This window comes from Bos indicus, chromosome 1, assembly GCF_029378745.1.
Source record: "Bos indicus isolate NIAB-ARS_2022 breed Sahiwal x Tharparkar chromosome 1, NIAB-ARS_B.indTharparkar_mat_pri_1.0, whole genome shotgun sequence".
In the NCBI taxonomy this organism is placed as follows: domain Eukaryota; kingdom Metazoa; phylum Chordata; class Mammalia; order Artiodactyla; family Bovidae; genus Bos; species Bos indicus.
In genome coordinates, this window is record NC_091760.1 from 2,633,565 (window position 1) to 2,654,755 (window position 21,191).

Genomic DNA, 21,191 nt, shown 5'->3' on the forward strand with positions numbered 1-21,191 from the left:
ACCAGAGCAACACTAACGCGCCCGTGACCTCTGCAGTGTTTGCGTGAATGGCTGCAGCGGCGATGCCGGCTGGGGCCGCTTTGGGGGGGTCGGGAGGGGAGGCCCAGGCCCCTCAGCAGCCCTGGACGTCTCCGCTGAGCTCCGGAAGCTTACCGAAGCGGCAGCTCAAGTGTGACGTTTCCTTTCTTCCTGGCGCCTCGCTGCGGACTTAAATAGCACTCGGCTCTCCCGGCGCGCTTCCCAGCTACCTAGCCCCGGGAGGTCAGGCTGGCGCGCCCGGGGAACGTCCTGGGACACAAGCGACAGCAGCGCATCTCCCGCCGCGGGAGGAACATGGCGTGGATGACCCGCGCGAACGCCCCGCCGCGCACGCGCCGTGAGAGGCTCGGGGACGGGCCCGCGCGAGGGCCCCATCGCGCACGCGCCATGAGCGGCTCGGGGGCGGGGTCACGCGGAGGCGGAGCCCGGACGCGCGGGAACCTCCTGCCGGGCTGCCCCCCTCGGCCTCCGCCGGGCGTTATGGACCTGTCTGTACCCGGCTATTCGCCCAGTTTCAAAAGGCCGCCCGAGACACTGCGGCTCCGCCGGAAAAGGGGTCGGAGCCTCGGCGCCGCAGAGCGGCCCGAGCCGGCGACCCGCCGCGCCGCCCGGGCGGCCGGGCTGCCCCTCCGCCCTTTCCCGGCGGCGGGCAGAGGCGGCGGCGGCGGCCCGGCCGGGGCCCGAAGGAACCCCTTCGCCCGCCTGGACAACCGGCCGCGGGCCGCCTCCGAGCCTCCCGAGGGCCCGCCCCGCGGCCAGCAGGAGGCGCCTGGCCGGGTGAGTGTCCTCGCGCCTGGGAGCCGAGGGGACTCTCGTAACAGTCCGGGGGTGGATTCGGCCGTGAAGTAGGGCTGGCGGGCTCTCGCGTCCCGGGAGGGAAATGGGCGCCGAGTTGAAGTCGCCCGCGGCCTCGGGTTGCCCGGGGGTGGGGGGCGGCGTGAAGTGCGCTCCGCGAGCGGCCGCGGGGCGTGCGGGGCTGGCGGATCCCGAGGAGCGGACCCTGCATCTCCCACGCTCCAGTCCGGTGCCCGGCCTGCAGACCCTGGGCGGCCGCCACGGGGTAAAAGGGATGAGAGGTCAGTGGGCGTGTGGCTCCGAGTTGTCCTGGAGCCACCCGGGGAAGGCCCCCGTTTGAGGGGAAGAATACAGGACCCTCTTTCCTGCGGCATTCAGTGCGTCCCTTCTCCCGCCCTCCAAATTATTCTGGATTTGGAGGAATGGTGAGGATTGATCAGGGGGTCAGAATTTACCCCATGATTTGTCTTACTCCAAAACCTTTTGAATCTTTTGAGTTGAGATTATTGATTATTGAGTTATCAGTTGTGCAGACCACCTGCCTTCTTCCCCGTGCATTTTGATGGTTAAAGTTCAGACACAAAGCTGAAGTGACACTCTCCGTCACACTGATTCGGGCTCCTGTGAATTCCTGGGCTTACTGAGAAACTTGTGTGCCAGGTGAAGCTCTGGAGGTTTAAAGCGAACTCCAGCATCATTTAGAATTTAAAAGGACCATTTTTTTTCACCTCAGTTTTTAGATTCTAATCAAGAAAATGATTTGCTCTGGGAAGAGAAGGTTCCTGAAAGAACAGCCATTACAGAATTACACCAGGTAATACTTTTGAAATGTCATTAGAGTGTATATTTTTATAAATTCAGACTGCTGAGAAGCGTTTTACTTGGAAAATCGTTTACCAGAGAGCCCTGTGTGATCATTTCTACCAGACTTGAAAGGACCACCGGCATCAGCCTTGGTAAAGGACTTTGTATGTAGTAGTAACTGTTTATCATGGCACCAGTGCTAAAGCAGATGTAGAGGTGAGGTTTCTTTTTCATAGGTAGTAACAAGTCCAACGCATCACTCAGAACCAGTGCCTCCAGGCTTATCCCGAGTTCCCCCAAGACCCAGTCTCCCTTCCTTGCAAGTGAATGGCCTTCACGTCAGTTGGAAATAGTTCCCCCTTTCCTATTATTTTTAAATAGCATCACTTAAAAGAGTCGTTTTAATGTGGAGAACAGCGACTGGACAGCAGGCAGTTTGGGGGAAGTGTTTGAGGCAGCAGACGCTTCTTCAACCAGCCTGAGAGGCTGATCAGAGGCCAGGTTCCCTGCAAGGAGCAGCTTAGCCCTGGCTCCAGAGTTTGGAAGCTAAAAAGTGCTTTTGAAAAAATGCTTGGAAGATTTGTGCTTTGACAGCAGTATCAATAGCAGATTTTTTAAAATTATGATCATGAAAATAGTATTTCTCTTGTGACTAAACTATGTAGAAGTATAATAAAAGGTGAAAACTGCCTTTCCAACACTACCACCACCCCCAACAACAACAATTCCCACTTTCCAGAGATACCATCACTGCTAATGGTCTAGTGTAGCTCCTTCTGGACGTTTTCACAGTGTGTAATTAGTTTCCAGTGTTATTTATTGTACAGTTCATAACATTTTGAGATTTCAGCAATCATGAGCATGTTTAGTGGATGACTTCTGTAGATTGAAGGGTTTTTTCCTTAGTACTCTACTAATTTTTGTGTTCTTTGTTTTCTAAAAGACTCCTCATGTATCATTCTCCGAATCTGATATTCCACCCTCAGAAAGTACTGAGTTACCTGTGGACTGGAGCATTAAAACACGACTCCTTTTCACCTCTTCTCAACCCTTTACCTGGGCAGATCATTTGAAAGCCCAGGAAGAGGCTCAAGGTATCATCCAGCATTGCAGGGCAACAGAAGTTACTTTGCCTCAAAGTATACAGGTAATCCTGTGAGAAAATAGCTATGCATTAAAGTAACAAATGAAGTATAAAAAGTACTTCTCTGCAAACCGTCAGCGATATTTCCTTCCATTAAGTTTTTCTTTGGACATTTAAGACACAGAGACGTGGGAAATTATTTTATTTTCCAAATGCCGCATCCATATACTTTTTAAAATCATACTGAGTAACTGTTAAATTTACAGACCTGTCCTGAGAATTACTCATTGTTGCAGGCAAGAATTGTTTGAACTAAACTTTTTAAGGCCTTTTGCGAAAAAAAAATTGAAATGAAAAGCAATTGAGGAGTAGGATTGCAAAGAGATTTTACTGGTTTCCTCATATACTGTATTCTGCATTTTGTAAATGCGCTAACTCTTACCCCCTTGGGCGACAGTCTGTTGTAAATTTAGTAGAGTTAATGAGTCCTAGAAAGCTTTTCAAAAATGTAATTACCATTACTTTCAAGCAGCTCAACTCAAACTAGGTTAAAAGAGATTACCTTGGTTACCTCTTTTTTAATCAGTAGATCCTGGTGATTTGTAATTGGGACTATCGGTTTTTACTGGCTACTTTTGAAAGAGTTTTGAGGCAAAGGAGTTGTATATAGTGTTATCTACATACACGCACCCTGCCCTAGGGTTGAGCATCATTGTCCTCAAGGAGGGTAGAGACAGGCAAATGCTCCTCTCTGTGTCCAGGTGTCCTTTCTGATATGTGGGTTATCAGACTGTAATTGCTGGCAAGGAAGCTTTTCCCGAATAATGAACTACACTTCAGCCTCTGTAACTGTTGTTAACACATTGCTACAGAAGAATAAATGTTTGGTATATTCAATGTCTTTTTAATTAAATTCTGTGTTTCTAATGGAGCAAAAACTGTCCAATATCATCTTTGGATTTTAGGATCCCAAACTCTCCACTGAGCTCCGCTGTGCTTTCCAGCGGAGCCTCATCTATTGGCTCCACCCTGCCTTGTCTTGGCTGCCATTGTTCCCTCGTATCGGAGCTGACAGAAAAATGGCTGGAAAGACAACCCCGTGGTCAAATGATGAAACCCTGCAGCACGTGTTAATGAGTGACTGGTAAGATGAATAAAAATTTGTGAATCCCATAGTGAATTTTCATTTTAGCAGTATTCTTTCCTTATTTATGATGTGTAATTGGACATTAGTAGATGGATTTCTCTGTCCTTCTGAATTGTTTTATTAAAATATTAATGATTAACTGCTGGAGAAGACTCATTGAGAGTCCATTGAACAGCGTGGAGATCAAGCCAGTCAATCCTAAAGGAAATCAACCCTGAATATTCATGGGAAGGACTGATGCTGAAGCTCCAATACTTAGGCCACCTGATGCTAAGAGCTGGCTCATTGGCAAAGACCCTGATGCTGGGAAAGATTGAAGGCATAAGAAGGGAGCAGCAGAGGATGAATTGGTTAGATAACATCACTGACTCAATGGATGTGAATTTGAGTAAACTCCCGAAGATAGTGAAGGACAGGGCAACCTGGCATGCATAGTCCATGGGGGTCACAGAGTCAGACATGACTTAGCAACTGAAAAACAACAGCCATGATTACCAATTTAAACTGATTTAAATTGTTTACTTTTGGGGAATTCCCTGGCAGTCCACTGGTTAGGGCTCGTAGCCAGAGTTCAGTCCTGGTCAAAGAACTGAGATCCTGCATTTTGCGTGGTACAGGCCACTCCCTGCCAAAATTTTTTTTCCTCAAATTGTTTACTTGTTTAGCTCTTATTCACTCCTTTTTTCCCCCCTCTGGCTGCATTGCAAAGCTTGTGGGATCTTAGTTCCCCAACCAGGGTTAGAACCCGTGCACCCTGCGGTGGAAGCCAGGAGTACTAACCGCTAGGCTGACAGGGAACTCCCAGCTCTTGTTCTCTCTTTATGTAGTTATAGAATGCATATAAGTATTTGATGACTATATAGAGACAATTCTTTAATATTACTTTTTGTTAATGGCTGTGTCCCTTCTCATCAGTAGAAGCTGCTTATTAAAAGTCAGCAACCTGATATCAACCTCAACTGCTTTGTCTAAAGAAAAAATGGCAAGCATTTAAATGTTAAACGCTACTTGTTAAAGTATTTAGAATTCATCAGTGAGTCCCATGACCAATTTCAGTCCTTTAAAAAGCCAAGTTCTATGTCATGGGAAAAATTCAGACCATTACCTGTAATAATTGTGTTTGAAATCAGGTGAGGATCAAGTGATATAGAAATTTTCAATATTGAGTTGACATTTTAATAATGCCTAAAGAAAAATATTTTTCTTCATAGGTCTGTGAGCTTTACTTCTCTATATAACCTGCTGAAGACAAAACTTTGCCCTTATTTCTACGTTTGTACCTATCAGTTTACTATCCTGTTCCGTGCAGCAGGGTTAGCAGGAGATGATGTAATCACGGCTCTCATATCTCCTACAACTAGAGGTATAAGAGAAGCTATGAAAAACGAAGGTAAAACTATACCTTTAAAGTGAGAATACCAAACTGTAAACACCTTAAAAGTTAAAATTTGAACTGTCTTCTAACAGTTGAATTATCTTCTACAACTTTTATCTTGTTACTTTAAAAATGACTGCATTTCTTCACTTTGGTCTTTTTTCTTAGCATTTAATTAAGTTATCCGTTGTACATAGCTTTAAGTTACATTCCCTTCTCTAGTCTCTAAACATATGTCAAGCTGGAAAGTCCCAATCTGAATATACTCCTGTAGAATTTCTTTTATAGTACAAATTATCTACACTCTTCTAATAACTTGATTTTTAAACTTTGTCAACACGTTAGTAGATCATGAAGTCTGTTCAGTGGACTTATTCAGCACTTTTTTAAAAAGTGAAAGAGTAATGTATACTCGATGAAAGATTACCAAATGCAGTAAGAATATGTATTGTCCTGAACCATTTGTTTAAGGAGATATATGAGTATTGTGAGCTGCTGTCAAGAAAGCATGGAAAACACTGCTTTAATGATCAAATGTAGAAACTCATTTTCAAATATTCTCTACAAGTCAACAAGACTGTTAATTCTTTCAGAGTATATTAAATAAAACATAGTTTCATTTTTCTTTTCTCATGTAGGTATTGAGTTTTCTCTGCCTTTAATAAAAGAAAATGGCCCTGAGAAGAGGAAAGCGTCTGGAACAGGCTTGCGACACGGGGAGTATGTGATTAAGATAACCTTTTACGTCATCCATGTGACTTAAGGATTCAATGTAGAGGAAACAGCTTTATGAAATGTGAACCCTAACTAACTGTAGCAATGTCCTAGGGAGCAAGCCATCAGTGATGAGGATGAAGAAGAAAGTTTTTCCTGGCTGGAAGAGATGGGTGTCCAAGATAAAATTAAAAAACCAGACGTGCTTTCTATCAAGCTGTATCCTTTCAGTTACTGTTTAACTCAAATTGATTTTCATTGAATTCAGTTAGTGAGCAATGTAGTTTTTTTGTTTGTTTTTTTTGGATGAGGATGTAGGATCTTAGTTCCCTGACCAGGGATCGAACCCGTGCCCCCTGTAGTGGAAGGTCAGAGTCCTAAACACTGGACCACTAGGGAATTCTCTTGAGCAATGTAATATTGACTGGAAGTTTTCTTTTACTATTATCTTAAAGTATCCTTAAGATCATGTTCAAATTTAACTTGCCACATGACATTAAAAAGCAAACCCCTAAGAGCAGTAAAACAAGAAAAATTAAAGTTTTTTTTAAGTAAAAATATTCTGTTTTGGGTAAATTTGGGGAGGGGAATGGAATGGATTTTTGACTAGAGAAGAAATTCATTTTTCTAAGGAATATCAATTTCTAGCAAATTCAGATGGTCATAAAGAAATTATTTTGATTATTAGGATGCCTTATAATTGCAAGAGCTTCCCTGGTGGCTCAGATGGTAAAGAATCTGCCTGCAGTCAGGAGACTTGGGTTCAATCCCTGGGTTGAGAAGATTCCCCTGGAGAAGGAAATGGCAACCCATTTCAATACTCATGCCTGGAGAATCCCATGAACAGCGTAGCTGGCAGGCTACAGTCCATGGGGTCGCAAAGAGTCGGACGTAACTGAGCGACTAACACTTTCACTTCACTTTTCATGATTGCAGTGAAGAGAATTAGCAAGAGCATTTTATTTGGAGTAGGGAAAAGGGTTCCTGGTGAGTCAAGATTAAGATAACCACTGTTACTGTTGGTATGGGATTTGCATTTGTAATTTCCTTGATTGTCATGTTCAGGCGTAAAGAGATACATGAAGTACAAATGGATCACAGACCAGAGTCTGTTGTGTTGGTGAAGGGAATGAATACCTTTACACTGCTAAATTTTTTGATCAACTGTAAGAGTTTAATTGCTACCTCAGGTCCACAGGCAGGACTTCCACCAACCCTCTTATCCCCAGTAGCTTTCCGAGGTGCCACAATGCAAATGCTTAAGGTAATAAAAAGGAAAGAAATTGTGTACTAATTGTCATCACCTAACTTCTGAAGACATATTTTCCCCTTTTTTGATAGGATGAATTCTTGTTTTTTTAATAGCTCAGCTTCTTTACAGGGGCTTTCCTGGTAGCTCAGTGGTAAAGAATCTGCCTGCAATGCAGGAGACATGGGTTTCAATCCCTGGGTCAGGAAGATCCCCTGGAGGAAGAAATAGCAAGCCACACCAGTATTCTTGTCTGAAGAATCCCATGGACAGAGCTGGAGGGCTACAGTTCATGGGATCGTAGAATCGTAGAGTCAGACACAACTGAGTGACTAAACCACAACCTTTTTACATGGTGCACATTTTCTTTCCTGCGAGTAAAAAAATTCCTTGATATAAAGTTGTTTCAAAGGAATTATATGAACTATACTAATTATTTGAAATGTTGTATTTGAATTATTGCTATAGGAAAAGTTGTTTAATTTCGTCTTTCTGAACCACTGAAAGAACAGAGCCAACCAAGAATGTTATGTTAAATTACATTGTTGTTGTTTAGTCACTAACTCGTGTCCAGCTCTTTGTGACCCCATGGACTATAGCCTCATCATGCTCCTCTGTCCATGAGATTTTTCCAGGCAAGTATACTGTGAGTTGGTTGCCATTTCCTTCTCCAGGGGATCTTCCCGACCTAGAGGTCAAACCCACATCTCCTGCCTTGGCAGGTGGATTCTTTACCACTGAGCCACAGGGGAAGCCCCATTTTCAAATTATAGTAGGTCTCAAAAACTGGATCATGGTTAAGTGAAAACAATCTCTCTCCATATTGTTGAAGAAATATGCATGCAGTTTTGATGTCAATTACATGGTGAGTAACAGCAACAGAACCTTTTTATTTTGTTAATACTATGCATTGAATGTGCTTTAATAAACCACAAAGGATACCATTACTAGAAGTTATTTTCCCTAGAACTAGTACTTCCATTGACAGTCTCATAATTTGGAGGAGAGGATGCTGGAAGCTGAGAATTTCTGAACAGGTTTACTCACGAAACTTTCTTGTGGTGGACCTTATGAACTACTTTTGTTCCCTAACTGTTAAAGAGAGGAATGCCCAAATGAGAAGTTATTGGTCACATTTTTAGCTGGGGACAAAAGCTAAATGGTACCATAACTTTCTTTAAAATTTTCTTGAAGGCTCGAAGTGTGAATGTGAAGACACAAGCTCTTTCTGGATACAGAAATCAGTTTAGCTTGGAGATTACAGGCCCCATTATGCCTCATTCTCTACACTCTGTGACGATGCTACTCCAGTCTTCACAGAATGGGTCGTTTTCTGCAGGACTGTATACACATGAGCCAACTGCTGTATTTAATATCTGCCCACCAAAGGATAATGTACTGGATAAGGTAAGTAGACAGCTGGTACACAAATTTAGTTGTAGTCTTCTCAAACTACATAAAAGTGAGTCGTTCAGTCGTGTGCTCTTTGTGACCCCATGGACCATACAGTCCATGGAATTCTCTAGGCCAGGATACTGGAGTGTTAGGGTAGTGTTTATAACAATTAGGTATTGTTAATCAACAGTATTATTCAGATCATCTGTGTTTTTATTGATTTTCTTTATCTTGGTCTACTATTTGCTGGGAGATAGATGTGTTAGAATCCCCAACTATATTCATGGAATGCACTATTTTCCCCTATGAGTGAGTGAGTGAAAGTCGCTCAGTCGTGTCCGACTCTTCACAGTCCCATGAACTATGCAGTCCATGGAATTCTCCAAGCCAGAATACTGGAGTGGGTAGCCTTTCCCTTCTCCGGGGGATCTTCCCAGCCCAGGGATCGAACCCAGGTCTCCTGCATTCGGGCAGATTTTTTAGTAACAGAGCTATCAGAGAAGCTCTCAAACTAGACAGATGGAGGAAATCAGTCATTTGTGATGAGCCAAACTGGTGTTCTCAGTTATTAAACTGTACTAAGTATTAATTAGCAAGAGGAAAGGAAAAATGACTTAGTTTTTGAGGAGATAAATTCTATGAATTCACACTGTTATAGGAAACACTTACTAAAGAACTTCCCTAACAAAAGGCATGTTATTTTTGTGGTCCTTTCGGATGCAGAACTTAACAGTACCTGATTCCTTTTATAAATTATTGGAACATTAATAATTATGGATATTATTTAACCCCCATGCCTTTTTTCTATGTAAGTTTTTCTTAGATGCCAGGGGGAGGTGAGGGAGAGAGCTACTTGGTAAGTTCTACGTGATACAGAAGTTCCTAGATATGTATCACACACTTTTTAAAAAGCCTTTAATTTTGAACATATAAATTCTTATTTACTTATAAGGCCTTTTAAACTTTTTATCAGTTTGCCAGACTGCTAAAAATAACCAAAATTAGCATTTGGGGATGCTGTCATTGTGTAGAAATTCTCAGGGTGAGCTTCTATTGATGATGATAAATTTGCCTTTATAATCATCAATGAGGCATCTGTCAAAGATCCCATGGTAATTTTAAAAACTCATCAGTGTTCAGACTCATGCTTTTTACTGACTTCCTTACAAATTTTCATAGGAGGCTGTTCACGAGGAGCTTGCCAATTGTGGATTGCACCCTAAAACTCTGGACCACCTTTGTCGAACACCAGTACTGGGAAAATTGTCCTTACGGCATGTGGAAATGAGTGACTACATTTATAATTGGAGATCCTGAACACCAAAGTAAGCCTAAAAGGAATCTGTGAGGAAAAAAGCCTTCTAGCAAGGAAATTCAAGATTCTTATACATTTGGCTTTAAAGTTCACTTTGGAAGTTACCCAAATGTTTAGAGATATTAATCTTTCACAGTAACTTTTTATTACATGCACTAAGTTTAAGAGTAGGATTAAGGTTTTAAAATTTTGTTTTTACTCTCTTGATGAAGATAAAACTTTTTTAAAACTTGAATGAAAACTCTAGATCCATTAATTATAAACTGGGTAGAAAAATGAGTGTTTCAATGCAAATGGAAATTGAGGATTAGTATCAATTATCTTGAGACACTGTGAGTAATGGCATTGGGGGAAAACTAACAGTTGACTTAGGAGACAACTAGTCTACTGGGCTGACTGATGGTGCTTCCACCTCAGTTGTTTCCCTGCCTGTTTATGATTCCACTGTTCTCAAATACTTGTTTTAATGCGTGTTCATTCCGATTAGGGTATTTTGTATTCCGTATAGAATAGGGTCAAGAGTTGTAAAGTTGGCTCAGCTGTCATGACAAAGCAGTACTTAGTATGTTCTTGTAGGTTATTTATGTGTGTGTGTATATATATATATACATATATAATTCAAATTTTCTTAAATAAAAGTGTTTAGAAATCAAAAGCATTGGGTAAAGAAGTAACAGTAGTGAAGAAGTATGTGTTCACTTTGTAATCCAGAAAATAAAACACCACATTTATTCCAGAGAAGTTTATATTTGGGCCTTAAGCTTTTGAAAATAAAGTTTAGAGACATAGCATATGAATACCACTGTAATACACATGAAATATTCTATCAGACCCTAAAAATTAACATAAACTTAAACTTTCTCATAGTCAACAAAATAGTGGCTGGGTGCCGATTTTATTAGATAAGTTGGTTACAGCATTTTAATTATCATTTTACGTCTATCTAGATGTAGCTGAAATTCAAAATGCACATCAAAGTAAAACTATATCACAACTCAATGCCATACTAAATGTACTTGGCCTCTGCAGTAAAATTCTAGTCAGACTTCATTTTTGACTCCCTTCTCATTCATGGCCCAAGTGGCTCTGACAGAAACGCAGGACTTTGTGCTGATCATCACACAACATACCACTGTCTTTTTTAATAACCTCTACAAAATTTGAAAGGGGAGGTGGTGGCATTAGCCCTGTGGAACAGATCTTGCTTGATTAACTCAGTAACACTGGCCCAGTATCTGTCCAGCAGAACCCATTGTGAACTAGTACAAGGTGCACAGCCCTTCACTGATTACAGGCAAGTGTTACAGCAGCCGAGCCATAAGGAAGGGGAGTTACATCATAGTACAAAATACAGTATAAAAGCGTTATTTTTAACATTCCACACTGAAGATTACGGATGCCTTCGAACAATCGTTTGGATGTTAGCCACTTAAACAAATACATCACTAAGGTAAACAATATAAACATACCAAAACCCTGTATGGTTAAATACAATTTCCATGGTACAAAAATCAAAGCCTGGAGATGTTTGTACAGATTGCTTTTTTACACAATGTCTTAAATTGCCAAATATTTACAACATTAAAGAGGAAATACATTTTGATGCAGAGTAAAATTATCTGAAATGATTAATATAAAACCTCAATCTATCTACGTGAGGCACTCCTGAAGCAAGTGGCATTAGCCATGAGGTCCTTTGGTACAAGGCCCATTGCTTGAAGAACCACAGTAGCTGCTGTGGCTTTAGCATGCTTCTTATTAGGGCTGGCAAAGCTGGGCTGGTAAGCGCTTCCATTTATCAATACCTATTCAAGAAAAACATACAATTGGGCTGGTAAGGGCTTCCATTTCTCAATACCTATTCAAGAAAAACATACAATAAGAACAGCATCAAACTTTAATATCTATTAGCTTTGTATTTTTTTTCACTAAATGCTAGAAAAATAACTTAAAGATATAAAACCCATACTATGTGAGTCAAATTAATCTCAACCCCAAAAGAAGCAAATCATTTGGGAAAAGGGACTGCAAATTTAAAAGCATGTCTCCAAATTGAAGGGAAAGAAAAAAACCTGATTAAAAAGCACTCAATTCCCCATGTTCCACTAGAAAAGGCCAACAAATTGTTCTCCAGATTGTACCCACATCTTTCCCTCCAATATTGAAAAAATAGGGAAGCATACTTAAATGTTTAAAACTTCTACCACTCTACCCACACATATTCACACTCCCAGCCCACAACATTAACCCTGTGATTACAAAATGCTGATCCCTCACCCTCTAACATTTAAGTTATCAAATTAACGCAAAAATTCATATTTACCCTAAAGAGAAAATGTTTGCGATGATCAGGGCCACTATCATGGACCAAGAGAAATTCAGGTGGTTGCCACCTTCTCTTATTACAGATTTCCATCAAGGCAGACACAGGATGTTTGCCTGCAGAGGAAAAAATAATTAATTATCTCCACACCTGTGGCAACAAATTATGAATTCAAGGGGAGGGTGGGACAAGAGAAAATGCAAAATCGTACTCTCACCTGATAGATCTTTCATTGCAGCAGAGAAGTTTCCGGACCTCTTTTGTGCTCTTTCTCCTACTGCAACAAGACCTTTAAAAAAAAAAATCAACAATCACTGAATAAATTTCAAAACATTTAAAATTATAATATGGCAAAACAACTACTCCCTCTGTAGGAATCTTAACCTCAATCCATGCCCTCAAATAAAATATTCAACAGACACTCACTACTCTTGATTTCTATATAAATCTGTTTTGACATTTCTATACATATATCCAAACTTCATTTATCTTATTGGAAATTGTATAAAAATATTCAGAAAAACAATATGTGAATACATATATAAATTGCCATAATTAACAACCACTGCTGCTGCTGCTAAGTCACTTCAGTCATGTCCAACTCTGTGCGACCCCATAGATGGAAGCCCACCAGGCTCCCCCATCTTTAAAAACTAGTGGCAAAAAAAGGTGGCTATTTGCAAATGATTTCTAAAGATTTCTCATCCCTTAAAAAATGATGCTCAGATTAAGAATGCTCCCCCAAATTCAAGGATTTTCGGCCAAAACGAAGTGGGAAAAGTGAAAAAGGCTCTCTCCATTTCTTTTTCCAGCAAACTAGCCCTTTCTGACTTCAAATGTGAGATGTACTCAAGAGACGCCAGCCTTGGCCTCCCTTTCCAAAAGGGGCTTAGCTATATTACTATCTATTTACTATATTACTATATTTACTATCTAAAATCAATGCTTTCCATTTAGGCTAGGGAGAATTCTTCACAAATTCCGCCACTATGCTTTCCCAAAACTAGGCCATGCTGCACAATTCCGAAGGACTATTCCCTAGAATTATGCAATGTACCCACAGATGCTTTCTACCAATAAACTACCCTCTGTTAACAAAGAATCTATTCAACTTGTATAAAAGCAGTACAATGTCAGTGTGACATTCAGTTTCTCTCTCTCAATTAATGTTTTCACTAGTACTACATTATAGAATTGTGTTATTTCTGGCCTATTTTTGAGTAACAATATAATAATTCACTCCAATATGGAACAGAATGGCAACATAGTTATCTTCTGGATGACAATGTAGAGATTCTGATACAAAACATTTTTATTTCTATTTTCTTTTTCACAAAACACTTTTAGAAATATATAATTTGATTAGAGCTAGTTGTTTCATTAGCATGACAATTTAACTGCATTAAATAACCTCAACTTAAACTATCTGATCACGAAGCTAAGAAAAATACATTTCAGTTTTAAGTTTTCTGGATTTTTAAAAAATCTGGTTTAAACAAAATCTCATTTAGCTGGCAGCCCCGTATGATTCTACAATGGACATTATTCCAAGTATAAAAATGCAGTGTTAAAGAGGAAACGCTTGTCAGCAGTTGGTCTATTCTCCAGCCTCAACACTCAACTACTGAAGTTTGATAAAAAGGGACATGCAAAAGGGTTTACAAAGTGAAGACTAAACAGAACTCTAACAGGAAATGAGAATATGTGGAATAAAAATCTTAGAAATAATAAATTCTAGAAACAGAATAAATCCTAGAAGCATATGTTCCCTGTCCAAAAAAAAAAAAAAAAAGGAAATCCTACTTTCTAAATATGAAATATAATTAAAAACCTAATTAAAAACCTACTACACATAACAAAGGCTGCCTTTTACCCTCAAATTAGTGTCTCCACCTATTATGTGTACAAAGCTTTCAAAACGGGTTAAACATTTTATTCCTAACTCTGTACTTTAAGAAGTGCCCCAGTTCAGGGTCACTGACATGAGAAGAATTTATGAATTTATAATAGTAATGAAACCCTAAATGTTGAAGGAGGTATAATAAACATTCTACAAAAAAAAAGAATCAATCTTACCTTTTCGATCTGTCTTAAAATCAACTAGGATAGGTTCCTTATTTCCTTCTTTGTTTTTTCCTAATCCTTCTCCTTCTTTCCAGCCCATTTTTCTCATCAAAACGGCTCCCATCCCTCCAGTTACTGGGGCTGCTCTTAAGAACTGATCCTATCCAAAGAGAGAAAGGTAAAAGATCCCCAGTTTATAGTTAGAATCTGACTACAGACTCAGTGTAACTTTGTAAAGAAAGCAAGCTTACTTTACTTCTAGATCTGTTACAGCAATTAAACGCTTCTATACTTATATACATACTGTAGTGTGTATGTTCTAATTATTTTCACATAAACATAACAGTATTTTAAAAGTCAAATACGTCAAATGGCAGTTTTAAAACAGTGGCCCTTGTGCCCCCCTCCAAAAAAAAAAAAAAATAGAACACTCCTGTTTTCGTCCACTATTTAGGTTCACTGGTATCTCTTCTTAGCTTGCAAAATAAAAAGAAGGCAATGTTAAAACAGTCAATAATATTAATTGTCCCAGGTGTACCTAGTTAATGAATAAAGCCCAGCCATCATTTAGAAATAGTTTGAACACTGAAGCAGCATACTGTTATCCAAAGCTTTTTCCCCCATTCTACCATAAGTATAAATATTTTACTTAGAAAATCCCTATGAAGCAAAAAGATAGCACATACAATACCCTGTAATTAAACCAAACTGAATTTGAATTCTTTTAAAACCTAGCTTGATGTTAAAAGACTTTTAAAAAACTCCTTAAATGTTTACATACCTAGGCCTCGGTAGCAGCAGTGTTGTGAATAGTAGGGCTGGCACTGACCGGGGCAAGAAGACAGCTACAAGGATTTGGCCCTGAAACAAGTTTCCATACAGAGGGGTGAAAGTTCACAGGTTATTCTGTGAACAATCATCTCTCTTGTATCCAACCCACTGAACCATAATTTCCATCAAAGCAGCAAACCACTTAATGTCGTAAGATGCACAACACTATATACATTAGCATGGTCAACAGTCAATTGTTTCCACACATTAAGAAATAAGTGATGCCTCTTTTTAAAGGGCATCCATGTATATGTAACAAACGACTGAATTCTACTGTTGATTTTTATGGTCATTTTCTAAACATTTAAAATATAATCTCCAAATCATGTCTTGTTTCCCCTTGTTACCAAGTATTTTACATTTACATTCTCTAGCAAATGTAAGCAAAAGTCATTTAACTTATCAACAGAGGGAGTCAAAAATTTTGGTAGCTCTGGACACAGTATAATCATTTCCTCTACTGACAAGTTACTACTAAATTTTGGTTTTACACAGTAGTAAAACTGTATCCTTTTCCCCCCCCAGCTATTTAATTATAAGCTGGGGAGAAAACATGCCAATGGTATGTGACTAGACATTAAGTTCAACAAGGTGCTCTGATGGAAGGAGGCAGCTGTGGAGGTAAAAACATAGCCCTGGTTCAGTTCCTTATGTGGTGCAGGCCATGCAGTGTTGATGTACAGAGAGAAAAGTTAGCTTGATGCTTGGGTACCAACTGCCTTGTTTCTACACACCTAGAATGACTTTTACTTACTTTCAGGTTCATCCGCCCCTCTTTTCCAGGAAACACTCCTAAAAAAAAGGGCAACTGTGCAGAGTATAACACAAATCCCCAAATAACGCAGGTTTCTGTTTCTGTTCTCTATTATCTTCAAATGTTTCTTTACACCAGGGTGTATATACAGTTTAAACAAAAAGCTAATTAATGTAGTAAGACTACAATAGTAAACAATATTCATCAGGTCATGTCCAAATCATTTCAGAAAATAAAGGTTCTTTCAAATCAATAACCATTTGAATTTTTTCTTACTACTAATAAAACCCATTCCTTTTCATGTAAGAGTATACTGCAGCAAACAAAAAAAGAATATGGAGAATGCTGGCATTCCCTATAGTCCTTAACATTAAGAGGGTGTTGCCCTACAGGAAGGCAAGAACACTGTATGAATGAACATTTGAAAAAGTTTTCTAAATGAACAAGTAGTTTGTGATATTTGACCACGAAGATGAATATTATAGTTGCCTAATGACTTTGTCCATGTTTTTGCTCATTTTTCTGAGTAAAATGTTCCTGCCTTAATTGATATTAGCAGCATGTATTTTTCAGCAACACACAAATAGAAGTTTCCTGAAAGCACTTTTCTGTAATTATTCAAAAATTTGGTGTGATAAATGAACACATCTTTATCTTGTGGTAACTTAACAAATATGATCTGCATCTACATTTTAAATGATCTGCCAACTGTCTACAAGGACTAGCAGTCAAAAAGAAAAAGGAAAGCTTATGAGGAACCCATTTTAATCATTTTTAAAAGTTATGTGATGTTTAGAAGTCTTCAGCAATATATATGTATCAGAACTTCAATGTACAAATGAAGACCAGCACTTTGCAACGGAATCACATTCTTAAGTTTCTACCTAGTAATGTACATGACTATTTAATTACCATGTGCCTAAACACTCGTAAAAGGTTCAAGTCTAACTTTCTGAAATATGGAGTATTCAGCTTCACTATTAGATAGTATTAAATTAAAATAAATTTATGTACATTTATAATTATTCCCAATGAAAGCCCTTTTCAAGCACTACATGAATCACTTTCATATTTTAAATACTGTAATTAATCCAAATTTCCTAATTTTCATCTTTTTTTCCAACACCAACCCCTAGTAAACTACGTTCATTTTTTAACCAATCTGACTATGTACTCACAGTATATCATACTTATTAGTGCAACTATTCTGCTGCTCCAAAAAAGGGGGGCAGGCAAAGTAAGGGTATGCTTTATATTAATTTGTTAATAAGATCACCAGAGATAATGCTATCAAAATTGAAAAAAGAAATGTTATGAGATTAAAAGGTCCAAAGCAACCAAAAATCTGATTTTTCAGAAAAAATCAGCTCATTCACTGGCACTCAGCAGATCTCTATTACCCATGACATTACATCGATCACCACCCCGCGAGGCAGTTAAGAAGGCACTTGGAAACTGAAATTCCAAGTAATTACTTGCCACGATCACAACAGGAGTCAGGAGTACAGCGCCATTAAGAAACCTTCCCAATCCGTTAGACCAGGCAGCCTCCCTGTTTCAGCACTGCTATGCTGCCAGTACTCCTGAAACAAAGTTCCCCATCACCCATCCAACCAAGCCACATCCCTTCGCCAGAACCCATTTCTTCAGAAAGCCCTTGGTAACCACCTAAGACTCCCCCAACAATGAGGCAGCCGTAGGTGGAGTTCACATGTTTCACTGCAGGAATCTGAAACCAGGAGCACCTACATCTTCACAGCACGAGGCGTCCGTCCTCTCCCTTGCATTTACGTCTTACATTTCCTGTTTTTTCACGGAATCAGTAGTTCTCAAACTGAACCTGTGGATCACCAGAGGCCACCAGGGCCTAAATGGTGGTCCACAGATAAGTCTTCTCCACCCCCATCCCAGCCAATTTCGCCACCCTTCAGCACCACCCACCCCACACTTCAGCCATCCTCCCCCATCCTTCTAGTCCCCTGGCAAGACCACCACATGCAGCGCTGACAAGGGGGGCTCCCAACCACTTGCTGTAACCAAGAGCTGATAACCACATGGACCTGGGGCTGGAGGTCACAACAGGAGTGAGGACTAGGGGCCAAGGGCGCTTACAGGAGGGACGGGCACTAAGGAAAGGGGAAAGAAGGGCAAAGGAATCAAGGAATGGAAAACCAAGTGGCAGAAGGTTCTTGGGGGCAGTGATTCACCAAAAATGAACCTGTAATAAAGTATCCCATGATGAGAAAAAATCTGAGAACTACTGCTTTGAAATCATAAGATCAGTTGTCCAACAGGAACCGTAGAATATTCTGAACAGCCGCTGAGATACACTGTTAGCATTCAAAACACAGTTTAAAAACCACCCCCACAAAACCCAGGAGCAGTAGGATATAAACTGAGTGGCTCTTGAGCCGTATTTATACATTAGCCATTGTCTCAGGGATCAATCCATCTTCATTGTCCATCCTGGAGTATATACACATAGCAAATTTACTCATGAACTTTAGTTAAATTCACTGGCTTCTTTATGCATTTTTAATAAAACATTTTCTTAAAATTTTTAACTTTGTACATGGACACTTTTATATGTGCATATGTTGTGTACCTTTTTAATCCAGGCTTGGGCACCAGTATTGGCCAACTGTTCTTGTGTCAAAACCTGTACTCCTGTACTTCCTGTGAACTGGCCGGGAATAGAGTTCAGCTGAGCCCAGGCATCAATCTGAAGAAAAAAGGCCTCAATTAAGTAAAATTACTTCTCTCATTAAAATGCCACTGGTATTAATTCTCTAAATGAAATGGTTTATTTGGCTCCCACAAAGACTAAATAACAGACTTAAATATTTAACTTTAAAAAATATATATACTGAATTTACTGTATCTTTAAAACTGTTTTCTTAAACATTCCAAAGCAGTTCAGTAACTGTTCAGTGGATCCCATTAATAATAACAAATTTAAAATATATATCTAACAACTGAAAAGCATGGCTGTGACACTTATTCTTCAAAATATCACACAGATACATGAATATATACAGAAAATTGTTCACATGGTAAAGGATCCTTGCTCTCCTTACATATCTCATAAATGCATAATAAATGTTGATAGCCTCAATTTTTAATTACTTTCTCTTAAGTGTTATAAATCAATCAAGATACATGCTTAAAACATAATATAGGAAACCGGTCATTCAAACACTGTAATGGTTAAAGGATTAGTTGTCGCTCATTCAGAGTATATTTACTGAACACCTGCAACTGTCAGGCAGTATTTTCTATTTGTCTGAACATGTACTTCCTGTCTCCATATATTTACCATAGAAAGAGGATGTATGGAGCAGCTGTCCACTGTTAAAAACACAGACTGGATTCAGACTGTCTAGGTTCGGATCCCAGTTCCCCTACTAATGTTGTGACCTTGGGCCTCACTTAGCCACTCTTTCTAAATGCAAACTCACATTATGGGTACTGTTATGGGTACTTAGCTAGTATTTTTATATATTTGATTACAAACTCTATGAGGGCAGGTAATTTTTTCTATTTTTATTCTCTCAAATAGTTCCTGCCCCATAGTATATGACATTTACTGAATAATCAAGCCCCAAATCACTTTCACTTAAACAAAGCTTGCTAGATAAATGATTTTCAAAGACCTACATGTCAACAGCATGCCAGTTTACTTATGTCACAACCCTCTAGTTAGTGAAATATCATTTAGACATTAAAACCACTACATACCCGTTCCTGAGCACGATTTAACATGCTCATAGCTTCAAGGTCAAATGCATTCTCGCTGAGTCTTTTCTGAGCAAGTGCCCGTTCACTCATTGCTGTAGAGATGTCCACAGGCTAAGAAAGAAAACATAGATAATTATCTCAAATAACCAAAGACTCCCTAAATTATGAAAACTGCTCACATCTTTTGTTGCTTCATGTCAAAAACCAGTTTTATATAAAATTCTGTATATACAAATATATAAAAATGTGTATATATATAATTTTGTAAAGCAGGGAGAAGACTCTAAAAGGTAAAATAATGTTGGAAAATAGACACGGATTGTTTAAGGTAAGTTACAAAGTATCAGGCAGCAGATAAACTCAATCCAAAATCCAACTGCTTTCTTTTTTTCTACTACATCAAACTACAATCATAGAAAGTTTCATGAAAAACTTAAAAATCTCTCGCCTTCTCTAACAAAATAATCATTGGAGTTTTCATTTTATCCTGCTTCTCAGCACAGCCCTCAGAGGCAATAAGCAAGGTTCTTAAATAAGCAAGCAGAAAACCACTGCCATGTCAAAGACCGTTCCTTTACTGATGTCTGCATGTTTTCACATACTTGTGGTGGTTCATCAAGTCTGATACAAAGAACTCAGCTTCTTCAAAGAATATATTCATTATGTATGGTTTTCCATTCATTAGTATGTGCACTGATGATGGGAGTTAGACTGTCTCTGTGGGGTGCACAAGTATCAGGCCGGAGCACTTAAAGTATGTCTGAAATGCCTTAGGTTCGCCTCTTGAGTGCTCAGGTTCTACCTGTAAAAGCTGATGCTAAGCAGATGCGACTTAACTTTTTCATAATATCCAGGAAAACTTCAAGGATTATCTTTAGACCAAATATCCTATTTACCAAATTTGTGGAAGGCTCAACCATAGGAGGAAAAAAAAATATCAAGTATTTGATGCTGTTTAGTTCTAACATTATTAAGAGCTCAAGATGACTTGTGTCAACTCACCAATTCTTAATACTTGTTTTTCCTCTAACACTACTAAACCCATTAATATTTTCTAGTATCTCATCCAAGAAAATTCATTTTTGGAGAATGGTTATCTGACATGGGAGGATTTTCCTAAATTCATATAAAAAGAATAACTAGTAGCAACTGCATGGACGTGACAAATATGAGGAAGTCGGTTAAAATAAACTAACAGATAAGTTTTTTTAAAAAGCCAAACTAAGGCAACCTGTAATTTGACTGTATAGTTAAATATGAAATACTTCTTTTAAAAATAAGACCTATATAATTAAGAGTCAGTGACTATTAGAGAATAATTCTATCTCATGCATAAGGATTACTAATCTTCCTTTTTCCTATCTTCACTATTCTTAGTTATCTTGCTGAGTCACCTAGTATCATTCCTTTAGCAAAAGTAAAATTTTCTTCCACAAGGTACCAAAAAGTACAGGTTTCTATATATCTGCCATCTTTAAATGAAAGCAGAATTAAACTGAATTCATTCTGTAATCAGACTGCTCACAGATCTCATTAATAAAAGATCCTAATTTCTTAATTAACT

General features: G+C 39.1%; 2 protein-coding genes across 8 annotated transcripts in view; one reads left to right on the plus strand and one right to left on the minus strand.

Annotated features, from left to right (window-relative positions):
• The first annotated feature begins 101 nt into the window (after positions 1-101).
• Positions 102-10,572, plus strand: DONSON (DNA replication fork stabilization factor DONSON). Of its 2 annotated transcripts, XM_070784842.1 has the most exons (10): positions 102-816; positions 1,568-1,648; positions 2,582-2,785; positions 3,688-3,866; positions 5,081-5,259; positions 5,883-5,964; positions 6,073-6,177; positions 7,024-7,222; positions 8,402-8,614; positions 9,782-10,572. In XM_070784842.1, exons 1-10 carry the CDS (start codon positions 334-336, stop codon positions 9,917-9,919), a joined length of 1,863 nt encoding a protein of 620 aa, XP_070640943.1. In that variant the 5' UTR covers positions 102-333; the 3' UTR covers positions 9,920-10,572. The 2 variants fall into 2 exon arrangements, with proteins under 2 accessions (XP_070640943.1, XP_070641007.1); XM_070784906.1 differs by lacking the exon at positions 2,582-2,785.
• A 51-nt stretch (positions 10,573-10,623) lies between these two features.
• The window catches only part of SON (SON DNA and RNA binding protein), a 31,079-nt gene continuing 20,511 nt past the window's right edge, over positions 10,624-21,191 (minus strand). Inside the window, exons 7-12 of one of the 6 annotated variants that reach the window (XM_019965153.2) lie at positions 19,628-19,738; positions 18,495-18,611; positions 14,317-14,464; positions 12,458-12,529; positions 12,241-12,356; positions 10,624-11,722 (exon numbers count right to left, since the gene is read on the minus strand). In XM_019965153.2, the coding sequence (XP_019820712.2) occupies positions 11,564-11,722; positions 12,241-12,356; positions 12,458-12,529; positions 14,317-14,464; positions 18,495-18,611; positions 19,628-19,738 (723 nt within the window). In that variant the 3' untranslated portion in view covers positions 10,624-11,563. The other 5 variants (XM_019965759.2, XR_011565303.1, XM_019967169.2 and 2 more) reach the window with 5 other exon arrangements.

Bases quoted from the DNA above. Each gene is read 5' to 3' on its own strand.
- DONSON (XM_070784842.1), top strand. From the start codon at position 334: ATGGCGTGGATGACCCGCGCGAACGCCCCGCCGCGCACGCGCCGTGAG. The intron at 5,965-6,072 runs GTATGTGATTAA...GCAATGTCCTAG, and splicing joins ACAGGCTTGCGACACGGGGA to GGAGCAAGCCATCAGTGATG. The intron at 6,178-7,023 runs GTATCCTTTCAG...TGTCATGTTCAG, and splicing joins GACGTGCTTTCTATCAAGCT to GCGTAAAGAGATACATGAAG.